Raw genomic sequence first — 16,477 nt, forward strand, 5'->3', positions numbered from 1 at the left:
CCTTTCACGTTTCTTTACAACAGCCATGGTGTAGGATTAAAGACCACCTTGTTTATGTCCTTAGGAAACTCCTTTCTCCTATTGGTTCAGTTTATTAAATCCTTAGGAGTTTTAGTTTACAAATATTTAGGAATTCAGTCCTTTTAAACACAGATGAGGAAAGGAAGAATTCTAAATACACTTTAAAGGGGATTTTAAGTTGCGAGGTGCATGTGCACGTGTAAATCCTTGTGTATGTATCGTTACGAGTCCATACACGTGCTACAGGAGAGCGGGTTTTCAGTCCAGGGCGCTGGGTGAACACCCAAAGTGTTGTCAAGCCTTGGAACAGGTTGCCCAGGGACGTGGTGGAGTCACCATCCCTGGAGGTATCTAAAAGCCATGGAGACGTGGTGCTGAGGGACATGGGTCAGTGGTGCTTTGGGCAGCGTTGGGTTGATGGTTGGACTCAATGATCTGAAAGGTGCCTTCCAACCCAAACGATTCCATGATTCCATGCTTCTATGCTCCGTGTGGGTGCTCAGAGCTGACTCCCCTGTTCCCCCCTGTCCCGCAGGTTAGCAGCACCAGCCTGGTAGGGTCCATCTCGGATAGACGCGGATGATGCCAGAGCTATGACAGGGATTGCAGTCTTGGCACTGAGGGGTGATCAATTATGGAACAACTACAGGAGGAAGTACCTGAGGTCAGGGAAGAGGAGGAGGAAGAGGAAAAGGCAGTGACAGTGGCAAGCGGAGCCTCGGAACCAAGTGGAGGACCAGACGGCTCGCTGCCTTCGAGCAGTTACACAGGTGAGTGTCCCTGGAGCATCCGGGCATCCACATCCTCCAGGCAGAGGACCTTGGAGTTTGGCTGGTTTTAATCTCTTCCTTTTGTGAAATAATGCATCGAGAGCCAAGTTACGGGGAGGCTTATTTCTTCCTCTGCCATCGCTGCACAGCCGTCGGCAGCGGGGTGGGAGATGGAAATTAAAAGGACGGGCAGGTAACATTGTACCCCAGGTGGGGAGGACTCTCAGGGCGCCTGAGAACGGTCCTCTGGCTGCTTCTTGAAGTCCTTGGTGCAAACTGGTTGTAGCAGGTGGAGGAGAAGGTTTGTTGCTGCCGAAGAGGCTCCTCCAAGAGCTTTGGGCGTTCCAGCTGGGCAGCCCTGTGCCAGCCGCCTGCCAACTGGGGATTATAAAATGTGCTGGTCGGGTTTCATTGCCCAGACACGAATGCCAGCGGGAAGAAATCGGCGCTGATGTGGAGTCTCAGCTGCCGGGCACACTGGGGGCACTCTTGGCTCTGTGCTTGGCATCTGCCTCCCGCCAGGGCCTGATCTCAGGAGGTGAACTGCCCAGGTGGCAGTCCCAGTGGCAGACTGGGACAGTGCTGGAAATCCCTCATCAGCCCCATGGCTGGAGGAGTTGGAGGCGACGCTGGGCTTGCAGCTACTGCATGAAAGGCCGTGTCCCTTTGTGCGTTTGCAGACCTTTCGCAGAGCTCCTCTCCCTCCCTGTCGGACCAACTGCAGATGGGCTGCGAGGAGGCGGCCTTGGGAGCGCTGAACGTGGAGTGCAGGGTCTGCGGAGACAAAGCCTCGGGGTTTCACTACGGCGTGCACGCCTGCGAGGGCTGCAAGGTACGTGCGCCCCGGGGAGGGCTGGGTTCAGCAGCGCCAAGCAGAGGTTAGACCCCAGGGAGCACCCCATCTCTTCAGATGAGCCGGTTTGCAGCAAAGCAGGGAGGCGGGATTGGGTGATTTTGAGAAATAATCATTGCAACCCATCCAGAGAGTGTGGAGTGTAGAGGCGGGCACGCAAATAGTGTCCTGGGGAAGGCAGCTGAGATGTGTATGGCCCAAATCTTGCCCCGTCATGCTTTACTTTGTAAGGTAAATCCATCTAGTCCCATGGGGACTCCGGCTTTGCTTTTAAAGATGCTTTCCGTGCTGCAGAGCAGCAGTGAGCTGTGTGTTTATCCCCCTGGGATCACTGGCCACAGCTTGGATGTGCCTCTGGAATTCTTTCCCCCACGGCAGATGCCAGCGGGGCTGCATTAGTGGCCCAGGTCCTGCCAGACATTCCTGGTGGCTGGGGCCGAGCCGGTGGCTTGTTCCTCCGTCCCTCCCTGCTGGCTGCCTGCAGTATCACACACCCCGTGTCCCCCACCGCGCCGGGGGCTGCCCCCACCGTTCCTCCTCTGCAGCCCCCTTCTCCCACCGCCCCAACCTCTCCCTGGGACAGGGGCTCTGCTTGTGTCAAAGAGACCCAGGGCTCCTCCAGGACCTGAACCTCCTAGAGGAGGTTTATTATTATTATTATTATCCATCCCGGAGATAATAAACCAGCCTGGTCCCAAGCCATGGGTGCTAATGCTGCTGTTCCTTTGTCCCCCTCTGTGCCACCTCCCTGCAGGGTTTCTTCCGCCGGACGATCCGCATGAAGCTGGAGTACGAGAAGTGTGAGAGGAGCTGCAAGATTCAAAAGAAGAACCGGAACAAGTGCCAGTACTGCCGCTTCCAGAAATGCCTCTCGCTGGGCATGTCACATAACGGTGAGCGTCACCAGTGTCCACAGGCCTGGCCAGTTGGGTGCCACAGGGCCATCAGCCCTTCTGGGCTTGCACAGAGCTTGCTTTGTCCCATGGTTCTCCTCTTGCCAGGGAATCATCTTTCTAACCGAGTGCTTTGAGCCTTTGACTCTTCATCCCCTTCTGCACGAGAAAGGGCTGTTCATTCTCACCGTGCAGGCCGGCTGTTGGCACTTGGCTGTCCCTTACAGGTTGACCCAACGGGAACTGGACGCGCAGATGGCTCTTCTGTGCTGGGATTTTTAAATTTCAGGTGTAACCCATCTTGTTCCCGGCCAAAACAAGGTGTTTATGTGGGAATCAGGGCTTGTGCAAGAGCCCAGAGGAGCGAGGATGGGAGCTTAGCGTGAGGGTGGGTTGGAAAGGGCGAAAGTAATGGCTGGTTCGTGGTGTTGATGCTGGAGGAGCACCGTGTTGCGTAGCTGCAGGTGTTCACCATCTCTGTGGTGGCAGAGCAGACCGCTGCCTCCCTGGACACATCTCCAGGGGTCATCCCCAGTGTCCTGACCCGCTGGTTTTGCCCCTCACCACAGCGATCCGTTTCGGCCGCATGCCGGAGGCAGAGAAGAGGAAGCTGGTGGCGGGGCTGACGGCGAGCGAGATCAGCTGCCAGAACCCGCAGGTGGCTGACCTGAAAGCTTTCTCCAAGCACATCTACAACGCCTACCTGAAAAACTTCAACATGACCAAAAAGAAGGCGCGAGGTATCTTGACCGGGAAGGCCAGCAGCACCCCAGTAAGTTCCCTCCCCGGGGCAGGCAGGGTTGGCCATAAAATAAGACGGGAGGCTGGTTCTTTGGGAGATGCTGTACATCTCCCTCCCGCTGTAGCTGTCCCACCTGAAGCAGCTCCTGGAGGAGCCCTGGGTTTCTTTGACACGTCCTGCTCCTCACTGGGAGAATCCCCATTGCTCCATGTGCACTTGTGGGTGGATGGAGATTGCCCGGGCACTGACAGGCAGAAGAATGCGTGTGTCCTTGGCAGAGCTGGTACCTCGAGTCCCTGCGGCAGGTTCCTCACTGCTCGCTTCTTTTTTCAAGCAGCCTTTTGTGATCCACGACATGGACACCTTGTGGCAGGCGGAAAAGGGGCTGGTCTGGAAACAGCTGGTGAACGGCATCCCCCCCTACAAGGAGATTGGGGTGCACGTCTTCTACCGCTGCCAGTGCACCACGGTGGAGACCGTGCGGGAGCTGACGGAGTTCGCCAAGAGCATCCCCAGCTTCTTAGGCCTCTACTTGAACGACCAAGTGACTCTGCTGAAGTACGGGGTGCATGAGGCCATCTTCGCCATGCTGGCCTCTATCATGAACAAGGACGGGCTCTTGGTGGCCAACGGGAACGGCTTTGTGACCCGTGAGTTCCTGCGTAGCCTGCGCAAGCCTTTCAATGAGATCATGGAGCCCAAGTTTGAGTTTGCTGTGAAATTCAACGCGCTGGAGCTGGATGACAGTGACCTGTCTCTCTTTGTGGCTGCCATTATCCTGTGTGGAGGTGAGCAAGCACTCTTGGCTGTGTCAGGAAGAGTCCTCCTGAACTTGGAGGTGGTTGATTGGGGCTGGGCTGGGGGAGCTGAGGGGCAGCAGGCCCTGCCATCAGCCGGGGGTGACTTAAGGGGATAAGAGAAGAACTGAACTGTTCCAAAACCAAAGCTCTGTGGTGGTGACACCTAGAAAGCTTGGACCAAGAACAAGGAGCATAGAAGTGGCATCTCCTCACATGCTGCTGAGGGATATGTTGTCCACGGGCATGCTTCTGCCCTTGTCTAGTTGATGAGGGTCGTGGTGGGTGGGTTCCAGCCCCCGTCTCCCTTTCCCCAGGAGGAGTGTGTCCTTTGGAGGGCTACACCGTAACGCTACGGCTACCATGCTTCCTCTCCACAGACCGTCCCGGCCTAATGAACGTGAAGCAGGTGGAGGAGATCCAAGACAACATCCTGCGAGCGCTGGAGTTTCACCTCCAGTCCAACCACCCGGATGCCCAGTACCTCTTCCCCAAGCTGCTGCAGAAGATGGCCGACCTGCGGCAGCTGGTGACAGAGCACGCCCAGCTGGTGCAGAAGATCAAGAAGACGGAGACGGAGACATCTCTGCACCCGCTTCTGCAGGAGATCTACAAGGACATGTACTAAGGACCTGTTATTTATGAGAATGAAGCCATGGAGTCCCATCAGGACTTTTTGTACAGGAACGCGGAAAAACCTTTCCCCATGTCTTCCATTTCTTCTACTGGAAACTCTTTTCTACGTCACCCCGACATACGGTACATGGGGCAAGATGCTGTAGGACTTTGCAGCCGCCTCCTGCTGGGCAAGGGCTTCCATTAACACACACTAACACATGCACAGCGGCAAATCGTAAGCTACTCTTTCCGTTACCTCGGCCCAGCCCTTCAGCTGCTCCCCGAAGCCCCTGGAGCAGCAGCCGGTTTACGTGATGGGGTCCCTGCGGCAGCTCGGGACCTGGTGGGGGTTGCTCTGGTCGTTAGGAGACCCAAGCACGGGGCAGGGGGAGATGTCACACGGCGGGGCCAGCACCGCACTTACAGCCTGTCTTTATTTTCTTTTTTATATTGCACTCCTGAGGCATAGCCCTGAGCCGGGAAGTCTGGGACGGTGAAATGAAAGGAAGTTTTTCTCTTTCCCAAAGAAAAGCCAGAGTGTTTGAAGACGGGGAGGGCTGTCCTGGCTCAGCTGCAGCCCCCGCATCGCTGTGCGGCGTGGTCCTGTCTCCCAGAGGGATCATGTGGTCTCCGCTTTCCCCCTGGTGCCCTCTTCCCCCGAGTGCCCTGTGGGAGCCCTTGCTCCTGGTATCCCCATTTCAGGGGGAACCTGCCCCTTGGCACTCAGTGTGGGGGAGGGAGTGGTGGGGAGGTGGGAGGGAAAGGGTTTGACTCCTAAAAATTCACCTTCAGAGCCGAGGCCAGAACCTGTTTGCTTCCCCAGGCTCTTCTGTGCAGACAGGAGTTCCCAGAAGGCATGTGCAGGGACAGGGACAGGGACAGGCCTGGGACCGGCGGGGGTTTGGGTGGCAGGGTCTGAGCTTGTCCTGCAGCTCCTTTCCCAAGCCCCGGGGGGGCTCTGGGGGCTTCACAGGGCAGTGTGGGCAGCAGAGGGTCTCCAGCAGCTCCTGAGAGCACCGGAGCAAGCAAAGGGGAAACCAAAGCCACGACCAGCCCATGGGGCTCATGATGCCGAAAGGGCACTGACCGTTGACTGCCCTGCCTCAGTTTCCCCTCTGGGAAAGGGAGTTGGATTGTCACCCGTGCTCTGCTCGGAGTGGAGGCACAAGGATTAATTAGTGCATTGGTTGCAAAGAGATTTGCAGCTGTAAAACACAGTATAAATGCCAAGTGTTTATAAAAGGGGAGGAGAGGGTGGGATGCTCATGATGAGCAGGATCTTCCTGGGGGAGCACGGTCACGTCGGGGGACAGCCCTGTCCTCTGCCACCGCCCTGAGTGCGGGGACAGGCTTCGGGGTCTGCCTAAACCCAGAGCCCTCCTGGGACTTTACCTCGCAATTTCTCACAGTAGTGAAACGCCACGGTGCTGCCCGCGCCCAGGACAGGACCCCCGCGTGGGGGGCTCTGTCACCTGGGGTCTGGGGGGAGAGGATGGACCCGGGAAGGGCTCGGTCCCCCCTCGGGATGAGGGTGACTGACCGAAGAAGCAGCACTTGCCCGTCTGCGGCTTGTGGTCCCATGTGTCCCGAGCAGCCTTATTAAAATACTGATATTCCCAAGGAGAGTGTTGTGGGAGCAAATGAGTCGGGTTTATTTTATTTTCCTCCTCTTCAGGGTAGCAGATTTCCCTGGTGCAATAATTCCTTTCAAAACCCCGAAGGGGAAGAGCTCTGGGCTTCCTTTGCGTATCCCGGGCCTGGCCGGTCCCAAACCTGCCCCTGCTGCCACACTCCGGCTCCTTGCCGTGCCTCAGTTTCCCCACCCTCTGCCCGCCCGGCCTCTTCCCCTCCCTACCTCGCAGGGGTGTTAGGAATTACCGTTTCTAAAGCACTTTGAAACCCTCTGGGGGAAGGCACCGGAGCCCTGGGGGGGGGATTTGTCCTTCCCGAAGCCTCGCGGTGGCATCCCCCCGCCCCGGCCATGGCCAGCATCTGGGACTCGTGTCCTCATCACCCGGGGAACTTTTTGCTCTTCCCTCCTCGACAGTGTAACAACCCTCAAACTGAAATGTATATTTTTGCTAGAAGTACAAAACTCCAAGTGTTTTTAATAATAATAGTGTCCACAAACTGACTTGACTTTAAATAAATCCGAACTAAATATTTAAGAACCTTTTAGCGTCCAGCCTTTCTTTGTGGGATTTCTCTCGGCCCCTGGTGGCAGAGTTTCCAGCAGAGGCCGTGCTGGATTTGCCGTGATTTCCAGCGATTTGCTGCGATTCCCAGGTCTCTGGGATTCCCAGGTCTCGTAGCTGCTTTGTTTTTCCTGCCTGTGCTTCCCACCAAACCTAAAGGCAGCAAGAATCAACCATGAGCAGGGTCCCAGCCTTGGAGCCGAGCACTCCCTGCCCCGAATCTTTGCCTTGCTGTGGGGTGAAGCTGGGCATGGGGCTGAGCCCACTTCAAGGTGGGTCAGGATGGTCTCGGGGACAACCTGGCTGTGTCCTGGAGCTGAGCCCACCCCAAGATGGGTGAGGATGGGCTCGGGGACAACCTGGGCAAGAATGGGCTTGAGGACATCCCTGCCATGTGCTGGAGCTGAGCTCACCCCAAGATGGGCAAGGATGGGCTTGGGGACAACCTGGGCAAGGATGGGGGACATCCCAGCTGTGTGCTGGAGCTCAGCCCGCCCCAAGATGGGAGAGGATGGCTTTGGGGGACAACCTGGCCACGTGCTGGAGCTGAGCTCACCCCAAGATGGGTGAGGATGGGCTCAGGGACATCCTGGGCTCGGATGGGACCCATGTGCTGGCACCAGGCTCTGCTCTTGGCCCGGTCTGAGCACCCCAGAGTTTGTGGGGAGCAGCTGCAGACCCCCAGGCTTCCCTTCCCCCCCCGCCCCCCGGTTCCACCCCAGAGGAAGCCGTACCATCGCCCCCAGCCTCCCCCATGGTGCTGGGGGGCAGAGGGAGCCCGAGGGCTCCTGGCGGGGCGGGGGGGGCTCGGCGGGGCGGGGGTTAAGCCGCCGTGGCCGCGGGCAGGTGACGGTTACCTGGCTGCGCCCACGGGCCCCTCCGAGGCCATAAATAGCCCCGGGAGGTCGCCCCGCCCTCTCGGCTGCTGGGGAGAAGATGGAGCCGGGCTCGCTGGTGGCATCTGGAGCGTTAAGGGCCCGGGGGGGCTGTCTGAGACCCCTGTGCAGGTAGGGCTTGGCGGCGGGGGCGGCTGGGAGCAGGTTTTGGGGGAGATGGGCTGGGAGCCCTTGGCTGGAGGCGGGGGGGGGAAGAGAGGGGGCTGAGATGCCCTTGAACCCCTCCCCACCCCTTTCCCGTGGTGAGTGAGGGGCTGGGGGGGACAGAGCCTGTCCATCCGGCTGCCCCCCCGCTCTGTGGCTGGGGGTCCCCAATAGCACTCCGGCCGGGCACCCCCTTTCTCTCACCCCTGAGCCGGGGGACCCCTGCCCCTTTCCTTGTCCCCACGGGGAGCCGGGGGGGGGGCTGCCCCAGCCCTCTGCACCCCCGGCTTGCCCCCATGGTACCCCCCCAAAACCGGGGGGAGCCCCCAGCCTTATGCAGCAGCCTCTCGATCCCCCTCAGCCCTGGGTTTCGTTTGCTTTGCAATTAGCCGGGAGATAAGGTTAACGGGTGGGCCCTGGTTTGGGCTGGGATGGAGTTTCCTTCCCAGTAGGTGATAGAGAGCGCGGTGTTTGGGATTCGGGATGAGAACAGGGCTGATAAATCGGGGATGTTTGGGTTGTTGCCCAGCAGTGCTTACACCGAGTCAAGGACTCTCCAGCTTCTCGGGCTGGGCATCGGTCAGCGGGTGCTGAGCAACCCCCTCGCGCATGGCTTGATTTATAGTATAATAATAATAAAAAAAATATATTATTTTCCCTTCTTTTTCTGTCCCGTTAAACCGTCTTTTTCTCAACCCATGAGTTTTACCTTTTTTCCCCACAAATTCTCTCCCCCGTCCGGCTGTGGGAAAGAGTTTATTTATTCCGCTGCCGGGTTAAATCACAACAGTCCTTTCTGGTGCCCGACGTGGGGCTCGAAGGGTTGAGATAACGACAGATCTGACCAGGGTGTGTTAAATTTCTCTCGGAAGCTATTAATTATCTTTTCTCCTTGGAGAGCCAATCTAGGGGGGGAAACAAAGGGGGGACACTTTCCCCCGCTCCTTCGCTTTCCCCTTCCCCTCCAGGCTGGTTGCTATAGCTCTTGAGAATTTTGAATATCCGGGGGTTTGAGGGCTCTGAAAATATGGCCCCATCTGGCAGAGGTGGTGCCCGGGGGGATGTGGGGTGGTCAGGGGAGCGGGGCTGGAGGCGGGGGGGCCTGACTCCGGCAACGTGGCTTCTCCGGCTCTCAGGAATTTTGCCCGCGGATCCTGTCGCTGGGGCCAGAACTGCCGTTTCTCGCACGACAGAAAGTCATCCCAGGTCTGCAGGTACTTCCAGAGCGGGTTTTGCAGCTACGGCGAGCGGTGCAGGTAAGGGGCAGCAGGGAGGGGGCCTGATGCCACGAGGATGGGCTGGGGGCCAGGAGGCGCCATGCCGGGCTGATGGGACCCTCTGTCTCTCTGTCCTTGGGCTCCTCCAGCTTCCAGCACATCCAAGATGAGCCGGTGGGGACCCGCTATGGTCCCCTGCCCGCCGTGCCCCCCAGCCGCTGGGGCTCAGAGCCCCGCAGCGGGCTTGCGGCAGTGGCTCGGGGCTCGGGGGGAGCCCGACACAGCTCGGCCCGCCCTGTCTCCAGTGTGATGCATGTGGCCTTCAAGTTCTCAAGCATGGAGGTTGAGGAGGAAGAGAAAGACAAGGAGAACATCCCAGCACCTGATAACGTCCCCCGTGGGGCCATGGGTGGAGAATTTGTCCCTGCACGAGGTCGGGGTGCCTCAGGTGGGTGCTAGGATTCCTGGGGACCAGCAGGGCTGAGGGTACTGGGGTGGTCGTGGTGGGGCACCCTGGGCATGTGTCTGCCCTTGACCCAAATCCTTCTCCCTCCATCTCTGGGGCTGTGGAAGCTCTGTAGCAGCTTTTTTACGGTGGGGACCTTAACTGTTCAGCTGGCGCCCCCTGAGCAGCCAGCCTGCCCCTTTGATGGTGGGCCGGGATGTGGTTTTCCCTTCCTAAGAGCTCTCCTACCTGCAGGATCCCAACCACGAGGGCGAGGACTGGATCCAAACTCCGCTGACCCCAGAGAGGTGATGGTGGAGACAGCGACGTGGACTGACCCTGCAGAGGTGGGCTTGGGGGGGGGTCTCCTGCAGCCGTGCAGTCCCCGTCACCCCACGTCGGTCCCCTAGGCCAGGACAGTGATGGAGCTGGGGGGCTTCTCTGCTTGCAGGTCCCCACGGAGGCAGGCGCTGCGGCCCCCTCGGTCCCCCCGGCGGTGCTGAGGGCTCGCAGCGAGGCCGTGGTGTGCGGGATCTGCATGGACCGCGTGTACGAGAAGCCGCTGCCGGAGGAGCGGGTCTTTGGGATCCTGCCGAACTGCAGCCACGCGTACTGCCTGGGCTGCATCCGCAAGTGGCGTCGCAGCAAGGACTTCCAGAGCGTGGTCATCAAGTGAGCGGGGATGGCGACACGGCAGGGTTGTCACCGGCGCCCCTTCTTTCTGCACCGCAAAATCCTTCCTTGGGTCTGGCAATGCAGCTTTGGGATTGGAGCAACTTTCCTTCGGGAACAGCCGCTTGGGAGTAGTGATGGGGATGATGGGGACGATGGGGACGGGGCTGCTGGATGAGGCCGTGGCGGTGGGATCACCCAGAGTGGGTGCTGAGACCCACCTGCACCCATTGCCTCCCCCCAGGGCCTGCCCGCAGTGCCGGGTCACCTCCAGTTACTACATCCCCCACAAATACTGGGTCTCGGACGCGGGTGAGAAGGAGAAGCTCATCGAAACCTTCAAGGCGCGGACGGGGTGAGTGTGTGGCACCGCGGGCTCTGTCCTGCTCCGGGAGCTGCGCTCACAACTGTTGCTTTGAATCCCTCAGGAAAATCCGGTGCAAGTTCTTTGTGCGGAACCGCGGCCGCTGCCCGTTCAAGTCAGACTGCATCTACCTGCACGAGCTGCCCGTGGGACGGCTGCCGCGGCGCAGGCGGCCGCGGCCGAGGATGCCCATCGTAAGTGGGGTGGCACATCCTGGGGGGGCTGAGGGGCACTGCATGGCTCGCAGACAGGGCTCACCCTCCCTTCCTGTGCTGCAGGAGTTCAGCCCTTCTCCCTCGGAGAGCTCTGATGAGGAGGAAGAGGAGTTCTGCTTGCTCGAATGGGCGCTCTCGCTGGTGGAGACGCGCTTTCGGCACTTGGGTCATGACCACGAGATGTTCTTCACGGACTTCAGTGACTCCGACTAAGCCATGGGGGGGTGCCCCACTGGGCCTGGGTGCCGTTGGTGGCAAGGAAACGTCTTCTGGGAGGGGGAAGCATCTATTTTTGACGTGTTCAGCTGCTCCCAGCATTAGTTTGGGGTGACTCTGAGTGTGGAGGGTGTTGCAGGGGTGGGATGGGATGGGATGGGATGGGGAAATAGCCCTGCGTCCATGGCTGAACCCCCAACAGGTCTGGCATCCCTGCTCCCCCCCTGGAAGCTGGGGGGGGGGGGGGGCGGGGGGAGGCAGAGCTGCAGGGGTCTCAGGGCAGTGGGGCACAACTTCCCCTCTGCTCTTGCCCTCGCCTCCTGGATGGTGCGGTGCTCTGCACCCATGGGAGACCTCATGGGAGCCGGAGGGGGGAGGAGGGAGGGGGGTGCTGGGATGGGGGCTGGGGGGCAGTGGGGGTTTTTAATGCATAAGGGGCTGGGGGGCGGGGGGGGGGGGGGGGGCAGCTGCGGGACAATGTTTTAAACTGCTTTTAGCCAAATAAAATGTGCTGCGTAAGGTAAAGCTGCCTGGGGGCTCCTTCGCGGGGCTGGGGTTGGCGGGGGGGGGTGTGTGTGTGTGCGTGTTAGGGTTTGGTTTGAGGTTTAATTTGCATAATATATGAATTTTGCATGCGGGGTTGATTTGCATACTCGGCGCGCTTTTCCAGGGGGGCGGGCCCGGAAGCGGTGCGCGCTTTGCCGGTCCCGGGGGTGGCGCCGGGCGGGCACCGGCCGGTCCCCGGGGGTACGGGGGGACACCGGGCACCCTGCCCTCCCCTGCCCCGCTCCTTCTGCCCCAGGTGAGTGTCTGCCCGGTGCGGGTCGCCCCGGGGACCAGCGGCTGCGCCCGGCGTGGTTTAACGGAGGACGGGAGCTGATAACGGGGTGGCTGCGGGTTCCCGGGGCGGGGCGTTCAGGGCCGGTCTGTTCCCGGGGGAGGGGGCTGCAGTGGGACCCACCGCCAGCAGCAGTTGGGGGGAGGTTCCCTCTCGGCCCCCTGGGAGGGTGAGTGGTGGAGGAGCTGTGAGTGAAGCGGTTTTGGAGGGCTCGGAGGAACCCCCAGTCCTCTGACCCCGCTGGGACCCCCAGTGAAGCTGCTGCATCCTCGGATGATGAGGGTAACCATGGACCACCCCCCTGCGCAGAGCTAAGGGCAGCCCCCAAAACTGCAGCCGGTGAGGGAAGACCCCGGAGTTTGCTCCAGAGCTGGGCTGGCCGGGTCCTGGATGTGCCGATCCTCCCCACACCCTTCTCGGTGCGACCCGCATCAGGTTTACCCCGATTTTTCTTGCAGGCGGTGATGGAGACCCCCAGAGCGGCGATGGAGACCCCCTGCTTGCCCTGGCTACAGAGCTTGGACAAGCCATGTCGCCTCCTGCTCCACGCGCTGGCCTCCGGCTCCTCCGGGACGCTGGCCGCCCTCCGAATGCTGCAGCGGGTCCCCGGGGGAGCGGGGCAGGCGTTTTCCTGGCAGACCTTCACCACAGCCCTGTGCGCCGAGGAGCCCACGCTGGAGGGGCCGGAGGGGGCCCTGGCTGTGTGAGTCAGCCCCGTGTCCAAAACTGGATGTTTTGTGGGAGGTTTGGCCCAGTTTGGCACCGTGCATCCCCTTCCCCCCGGTGCAGCGGTCCCTACGTGAAGCCAGGATCGTAGCGGGGACCTTCCAGCTTGTGTCTGCAAAAGCTGGCAAAGGTTTTTGCTTCCTTCTCTCGCTTTCTAACCCCGTTAGACCCTGCTCCACGGGGCAGGTTGGCAATAAGGACTCGGGGCTTTGCTCTGACGTGTCACCTCTCCCTTTTCTCCCTTTTTGTCCCCCTATATCCAGCAAACCGCGCCTGCTGCTGCTCCCCATCCTATGCCAGAGGAACCTCTTCTCCCTGCTCCTCGTGGTACAAGCCATGGTACCAGAGGGTTGTGTCATCCGGCTGCTCCAGGCCCTGGAGCAGGATTCCCAGGTGGATCCCTGGCTGCGGGCGCTGGGGGATCTGCTCCGGCAAGGACCAAGGGGAGAGGAGCGCTCCCCACATCCTGCTCCCTTGTCTTCCACCTGCCAGCGGCAGCTTAAGTGCCTTTGCCAGAAAATTGCCCAGAACAAACCAGAAGGGCGAAGAAAACTGAACTGGTGCTTCAGCACGCAGCCCAGTGCTGCTGGGGACGTGGCAGACTCTGTGCTTCAAGATGGGAAGCGCAAGAAAGTGTCAGAGGAGAGCCTGGAGCTGGATGAGGAGAGAGAAGGGAAGAGGCTGCTGCTGGAGGAGACGGCGTTTGAGCCCCCGGGAACCTGGGAGGGTGGGGATGTGGATGCAGAGGTGGAAGAGGAGATGCCTGGGGAGATTTCAGGGGACAGATCTGCTCAGAGCCTGGCTGGAGCTGCTCTGGGAAGCTCCCAACAGGATGTGGCCAGGGAGCCTAAGAAGATCTCCCAGGCAGAGCTGGCAGCGGAGGTCCAGTCCTTTCTCCAGGTACCGGGCAGGGTTTGCTGTCCCCTTCCAGCCAGTGCACCTTTACAGCGTGACTTCTGTTCCTTCATCTCCTTTTCCTTAGGTGCATGGACAGAGGCTGAAAATGCTGCTGCAGAAGGAACCCAATGTAAGTGATTGCTTCTGTGTTTCTCCTGAAGCTGATGGTCTAAATGGGCTCATGCCAGGGCTTCCAGAAGGGATGGGGAGGAGGTGGGTTTCACAGGGACAACTGGAGGGGGATAATAACCCCTGCTGCCAGCTCTGCTGGGCTGAGGTACTAATACCTCCTCCACCTCTGAGGATTTGCTGTATGATGGCCCACCTGCGGGGTCAGTGCTGGCCAAAGCCAGGGACTGGTGGGGAAGACAACAGCCCTGGAGCTGTATTTTGTGGGTTGGTTTATTTGGTGTGTTACTCAAGGACCGTGTTTCCCTGCAGCACTCGGAGCTGAGCGTCCCCCCTGAGCTGCACGTCCTGCACAACTCCTCTCCTGGCCAGGTGAGCCTTGGCATCCCACTGCCGGTGCTGCGGAGGGCCTGTTGCTGTCCCTAACATCCCTGTCCCTTCTGCCATCCCCAGCTCCAGGGGCTGTGCTCCTTCCTCCAGCTCTCCACGTGCCAGGAGCACCTCCTGGTGCGGTTCTGTGGCTGGCTGCTGGCTCTCACCCCTGACCTCAGCTACACCAGCGCGGCCGTCCTGGCAGAGCAGCTCTTTCTCAGGCGAGTAAGTGCGGGGACAGAGGTTTCCTGCACCCTCTTTTCCCTCGTCGCCATCCCCATCTCCTGCCTTTTCTCTCCGTAGGTCCTGTCCCTCGCCCAGCCGCCCTCCCGCCACCTCATGGCTGCCCTGACCTCGTTTTGCTCCAAGTATTCCCAGCCCTTCTGTCGAGTCCTGGTGGCTGCTGTCCTGCGGGAGCCTGGAGGAGGTGTGATGGGCTCGCAGGAGGCATGGCCACTTCTGGGAGCAGCTGAGGGGAGCTGGAGAGGGGCCCTGGGCTCCATCCAGCGGGAAGGGAAGCCCCAGCAGCAGAGTGCTGCCTGCTGGGGGCAGCTTTTATGACCCCAAAAGTGTGTTAGGAACCACAGAGGGATGGCGCTGGTTTTTACCCAGACAGGTGAACACTTGGGAGTTAGGATGGGAGATGGGTTTACAGGTGCCTGAGAGGGAGAGGAGGTCGGGCTGGGGACAGTCACCATCCCTTCATGGACTTGAGGAGTCCTGACAACTCCTAATGCTGGGGCCAAAGCGTCTCCAGGGTGGCTCTGCTGGCATAAGAAGTGTCCTACATGAATCCCTGCCCCAGCAGCATCCCGTTTTACTGGGAACTGTTGCTAATTAAACCCTTGCTGCAGATGGGAAAAGGAAGCTGGATTATCCCAAACAGTAGAAGGGGGCACTGTGTGGTTTCTGGGTGTCCCAACTGGGATGTACCCCTTGTGAAGGGGTGCCAGGAAGGGTCAGGCCACATCCCTGTGGATTTGGCAGCTTCTACGGGCTCTTCACCCTTTTGCCATGCCCTTGCAGGCGCTGAGCAGACCAAGCTGGTGTGTGAGCTCGTGGAGGAGTGCTTGGAGCCAGACTCTCTGAGACTGGTGCTAAGGTAAATGATTAATGAGATTTCAGGGGCGACAGCGCTGCTTCTGCCCTCACGCCCGCCTCGATGGCTCTGGCCCCTCAGGAGCACCAGCGAGGCCGTGTGAGCATCACCTCTCCACCGTCCTTTGCAGCCAGGTCCTGGAGTTGCCTTTGTCTGAGAAGCTCCTACCGATTGTGCAGGCTGTGCTGGGGCGGCAGGTGAGGGGACCCCGCCATGTTCCCCCTGGGTTTTCTTGCCAGCTTCAGCAGCGCTGGAGTAAGGACTGTCTCTCCTCCCCGCTTATGGCTCTCTTCCAGGAGGTGCTGCCCCCTGAGCTCTTCGATCTTCTGGTCCTGACTCTGTGCCGGCAGGCCCCAGCCTTTGCCGCCTCGCTGAATTTCGCCAAGCTGGTGACAGCCATGCTGACCGTGTACCAAAGCCAGGTGAGGAGGACCAGGCTTGTGTCCTGCAGATCAGCTGGTGAGCTGACCCAGGACCTGGCCCAGGGCTCGCAGATGGGTTCCTGGCAGTGCAGCTCTCAACACCTTTCTCCTCTCCATCTCAGGTCACCCCAGCCCACCGGAGCCGTCTGGCTGCTGCTCTGGATCGGAGCAATGCGGCTCTGAAGAAGTCGCTGCAGGCTGTGCTAGAAGGAGCCGGGTAAGATGGATGCTGTGCCCTCCAGGCTGGGGTCTCTCCTGTGGGGGACAGCTGCCTCCACTCTCTTCGTCTGTCCTGGGTGGTGGGGAACCATCAAGTGCCGGCAGAAGCCGTGCCCGAGTGCGGTTGGCGATGGGTTTCCCTTTTCTTGATTTCTCTCCTCGTTCTCCCTTCTCCTCCCAGGTGAATGCCAAAGGGAACCACAAGGTGATGGCTTCCTTGGATGGAAGATGCACCCAGTTCCTCATGGGAGATGGAGACCCAGCAAGCGTGGGCTGGAGCGTGCAGAGTGCCTGTGCCTCGGCTGGCCAGGTTTGAGGCACACTATCGCCGGGCGATGCCATCCTGGCCCCACACACGCCCCGAGGCTTGAAGATAAGGGTTTTCTCCGTTAAATAATGAATATGTGTTCAGTCAACTCTGTCTCTGCTGTGTCTCTGGGCTGTCTCGGAGCGTGCCGCCATGGGCACCTCGCCACGCTCAAGATGGCGTCTTCCTGCCCCGCCACGCTCAAGATGGCGTCTTCCTGCCCCGCCACGCTCAAGATGGCGTCTTCCTGCCCCGCCTCTCCCAAGATGGCGGCAGAGGAGGAGCTGTAGAGAGGTTGGGCTGCAGGGCGTCTGGAGGCAGGGGAGCATCTCTTCTCCTCTCCCGACCTCCGGCCGCGTGGGCACCTGGGTCGGGGCTGGGTAGAAGGGGTGGCCGGGCTGTGCATCGCC

General features: G+C 60.0%; 2 protein-coding genes across 3 annotated transcripts; both read left to right on the top strand.

Annotated features, from left to right (window-relative positions):
• The first annotated feature begins 556 nt into the window (after nucleotides 1-556).
• On the top strand, nucleotides 557-6,860 carry PPARD (peroxisome proliferator activated receptor delta). Of its 2 annotated transcripts, XM_074163166.1 has the most exons (6): nucleotides 557-791; nucleotides 1,472-1,623; nucleotides 2,399-2,537; nucleotides 3,107-3,309; nucleotides 3,617-4,067; nucleotides 4,457-6,860. In XM_074163166.1, the coding sequence occupies exons 1-6, from the start codon at nucleotides 656-658 to the stop codon at nucleotides 4,702-4,704; spliced, it is 1,329 nt and encodes a 442-aa protein (XP_074019267.1). In that variant the 5' UTR covers nucleotides 557-655; the 3' UTR covers nucleotides 4,705-6,860. The 2 variants fall into 2 exon arrangements, with proteins under 2 accessions (XP_074019267.1, XP_074019269.1); XM_074163168.1 differs by lacking the exons at nucleotides 1,472-1,623; nucleotides 2,399-2,537 and having other exon boundaries at nucleotides 656-791; nucleotides 4,457-4,704.
• Nucleotides 6,861-12,381: 5,521 nt separating this feature from the next.
• On the top strand, nucleotides 12,382-16,173 carry FANCE (FA complementation group E). Its single transcript, XM_074163447.1, has 11 exons — nucleotides 12,382-12,599; nucleotides 12,886-13,522; nucleotides 13,605-13,649; nucleotides 13,961-14,020; nucleotides 14,102-14,245; nucleotides 14,324-14,447; nucleotides 15,047-15,122; nucleotides 15,250-15,316; nucleotides 15,416-15,541; nucleotides 15,664-15,758; nucleotides 15,942-16,173. The coding sequence occupies exons 1-11, from the start codon at nucleotides 12,382-12,384 to the stop codon at nucleotides 15,943-15,945; spliced, it is 1,596 nt and encodes a 531-aa protein (XP_074019548.1). The 3' UTR covers nucleotides 15,946-16,173.
• Nucleotides 16,174-16,477: the final 304 nt, after the last annotated feature.

The sequence above is a fragment of the Numenius arquata genome, chromosome 24 (assembly GCF_964106895.1).
Source record: "Numenius arquata chromosome 24, bNumArq3.hap1.1, whole genome shotgun sequence".
Classification (NCBI taxonomy): Eukaryota; Metazoa; Chordata; class Aves; order Charadriiformes; family Scolopacidae; genus Numenius; species Numenius arquata.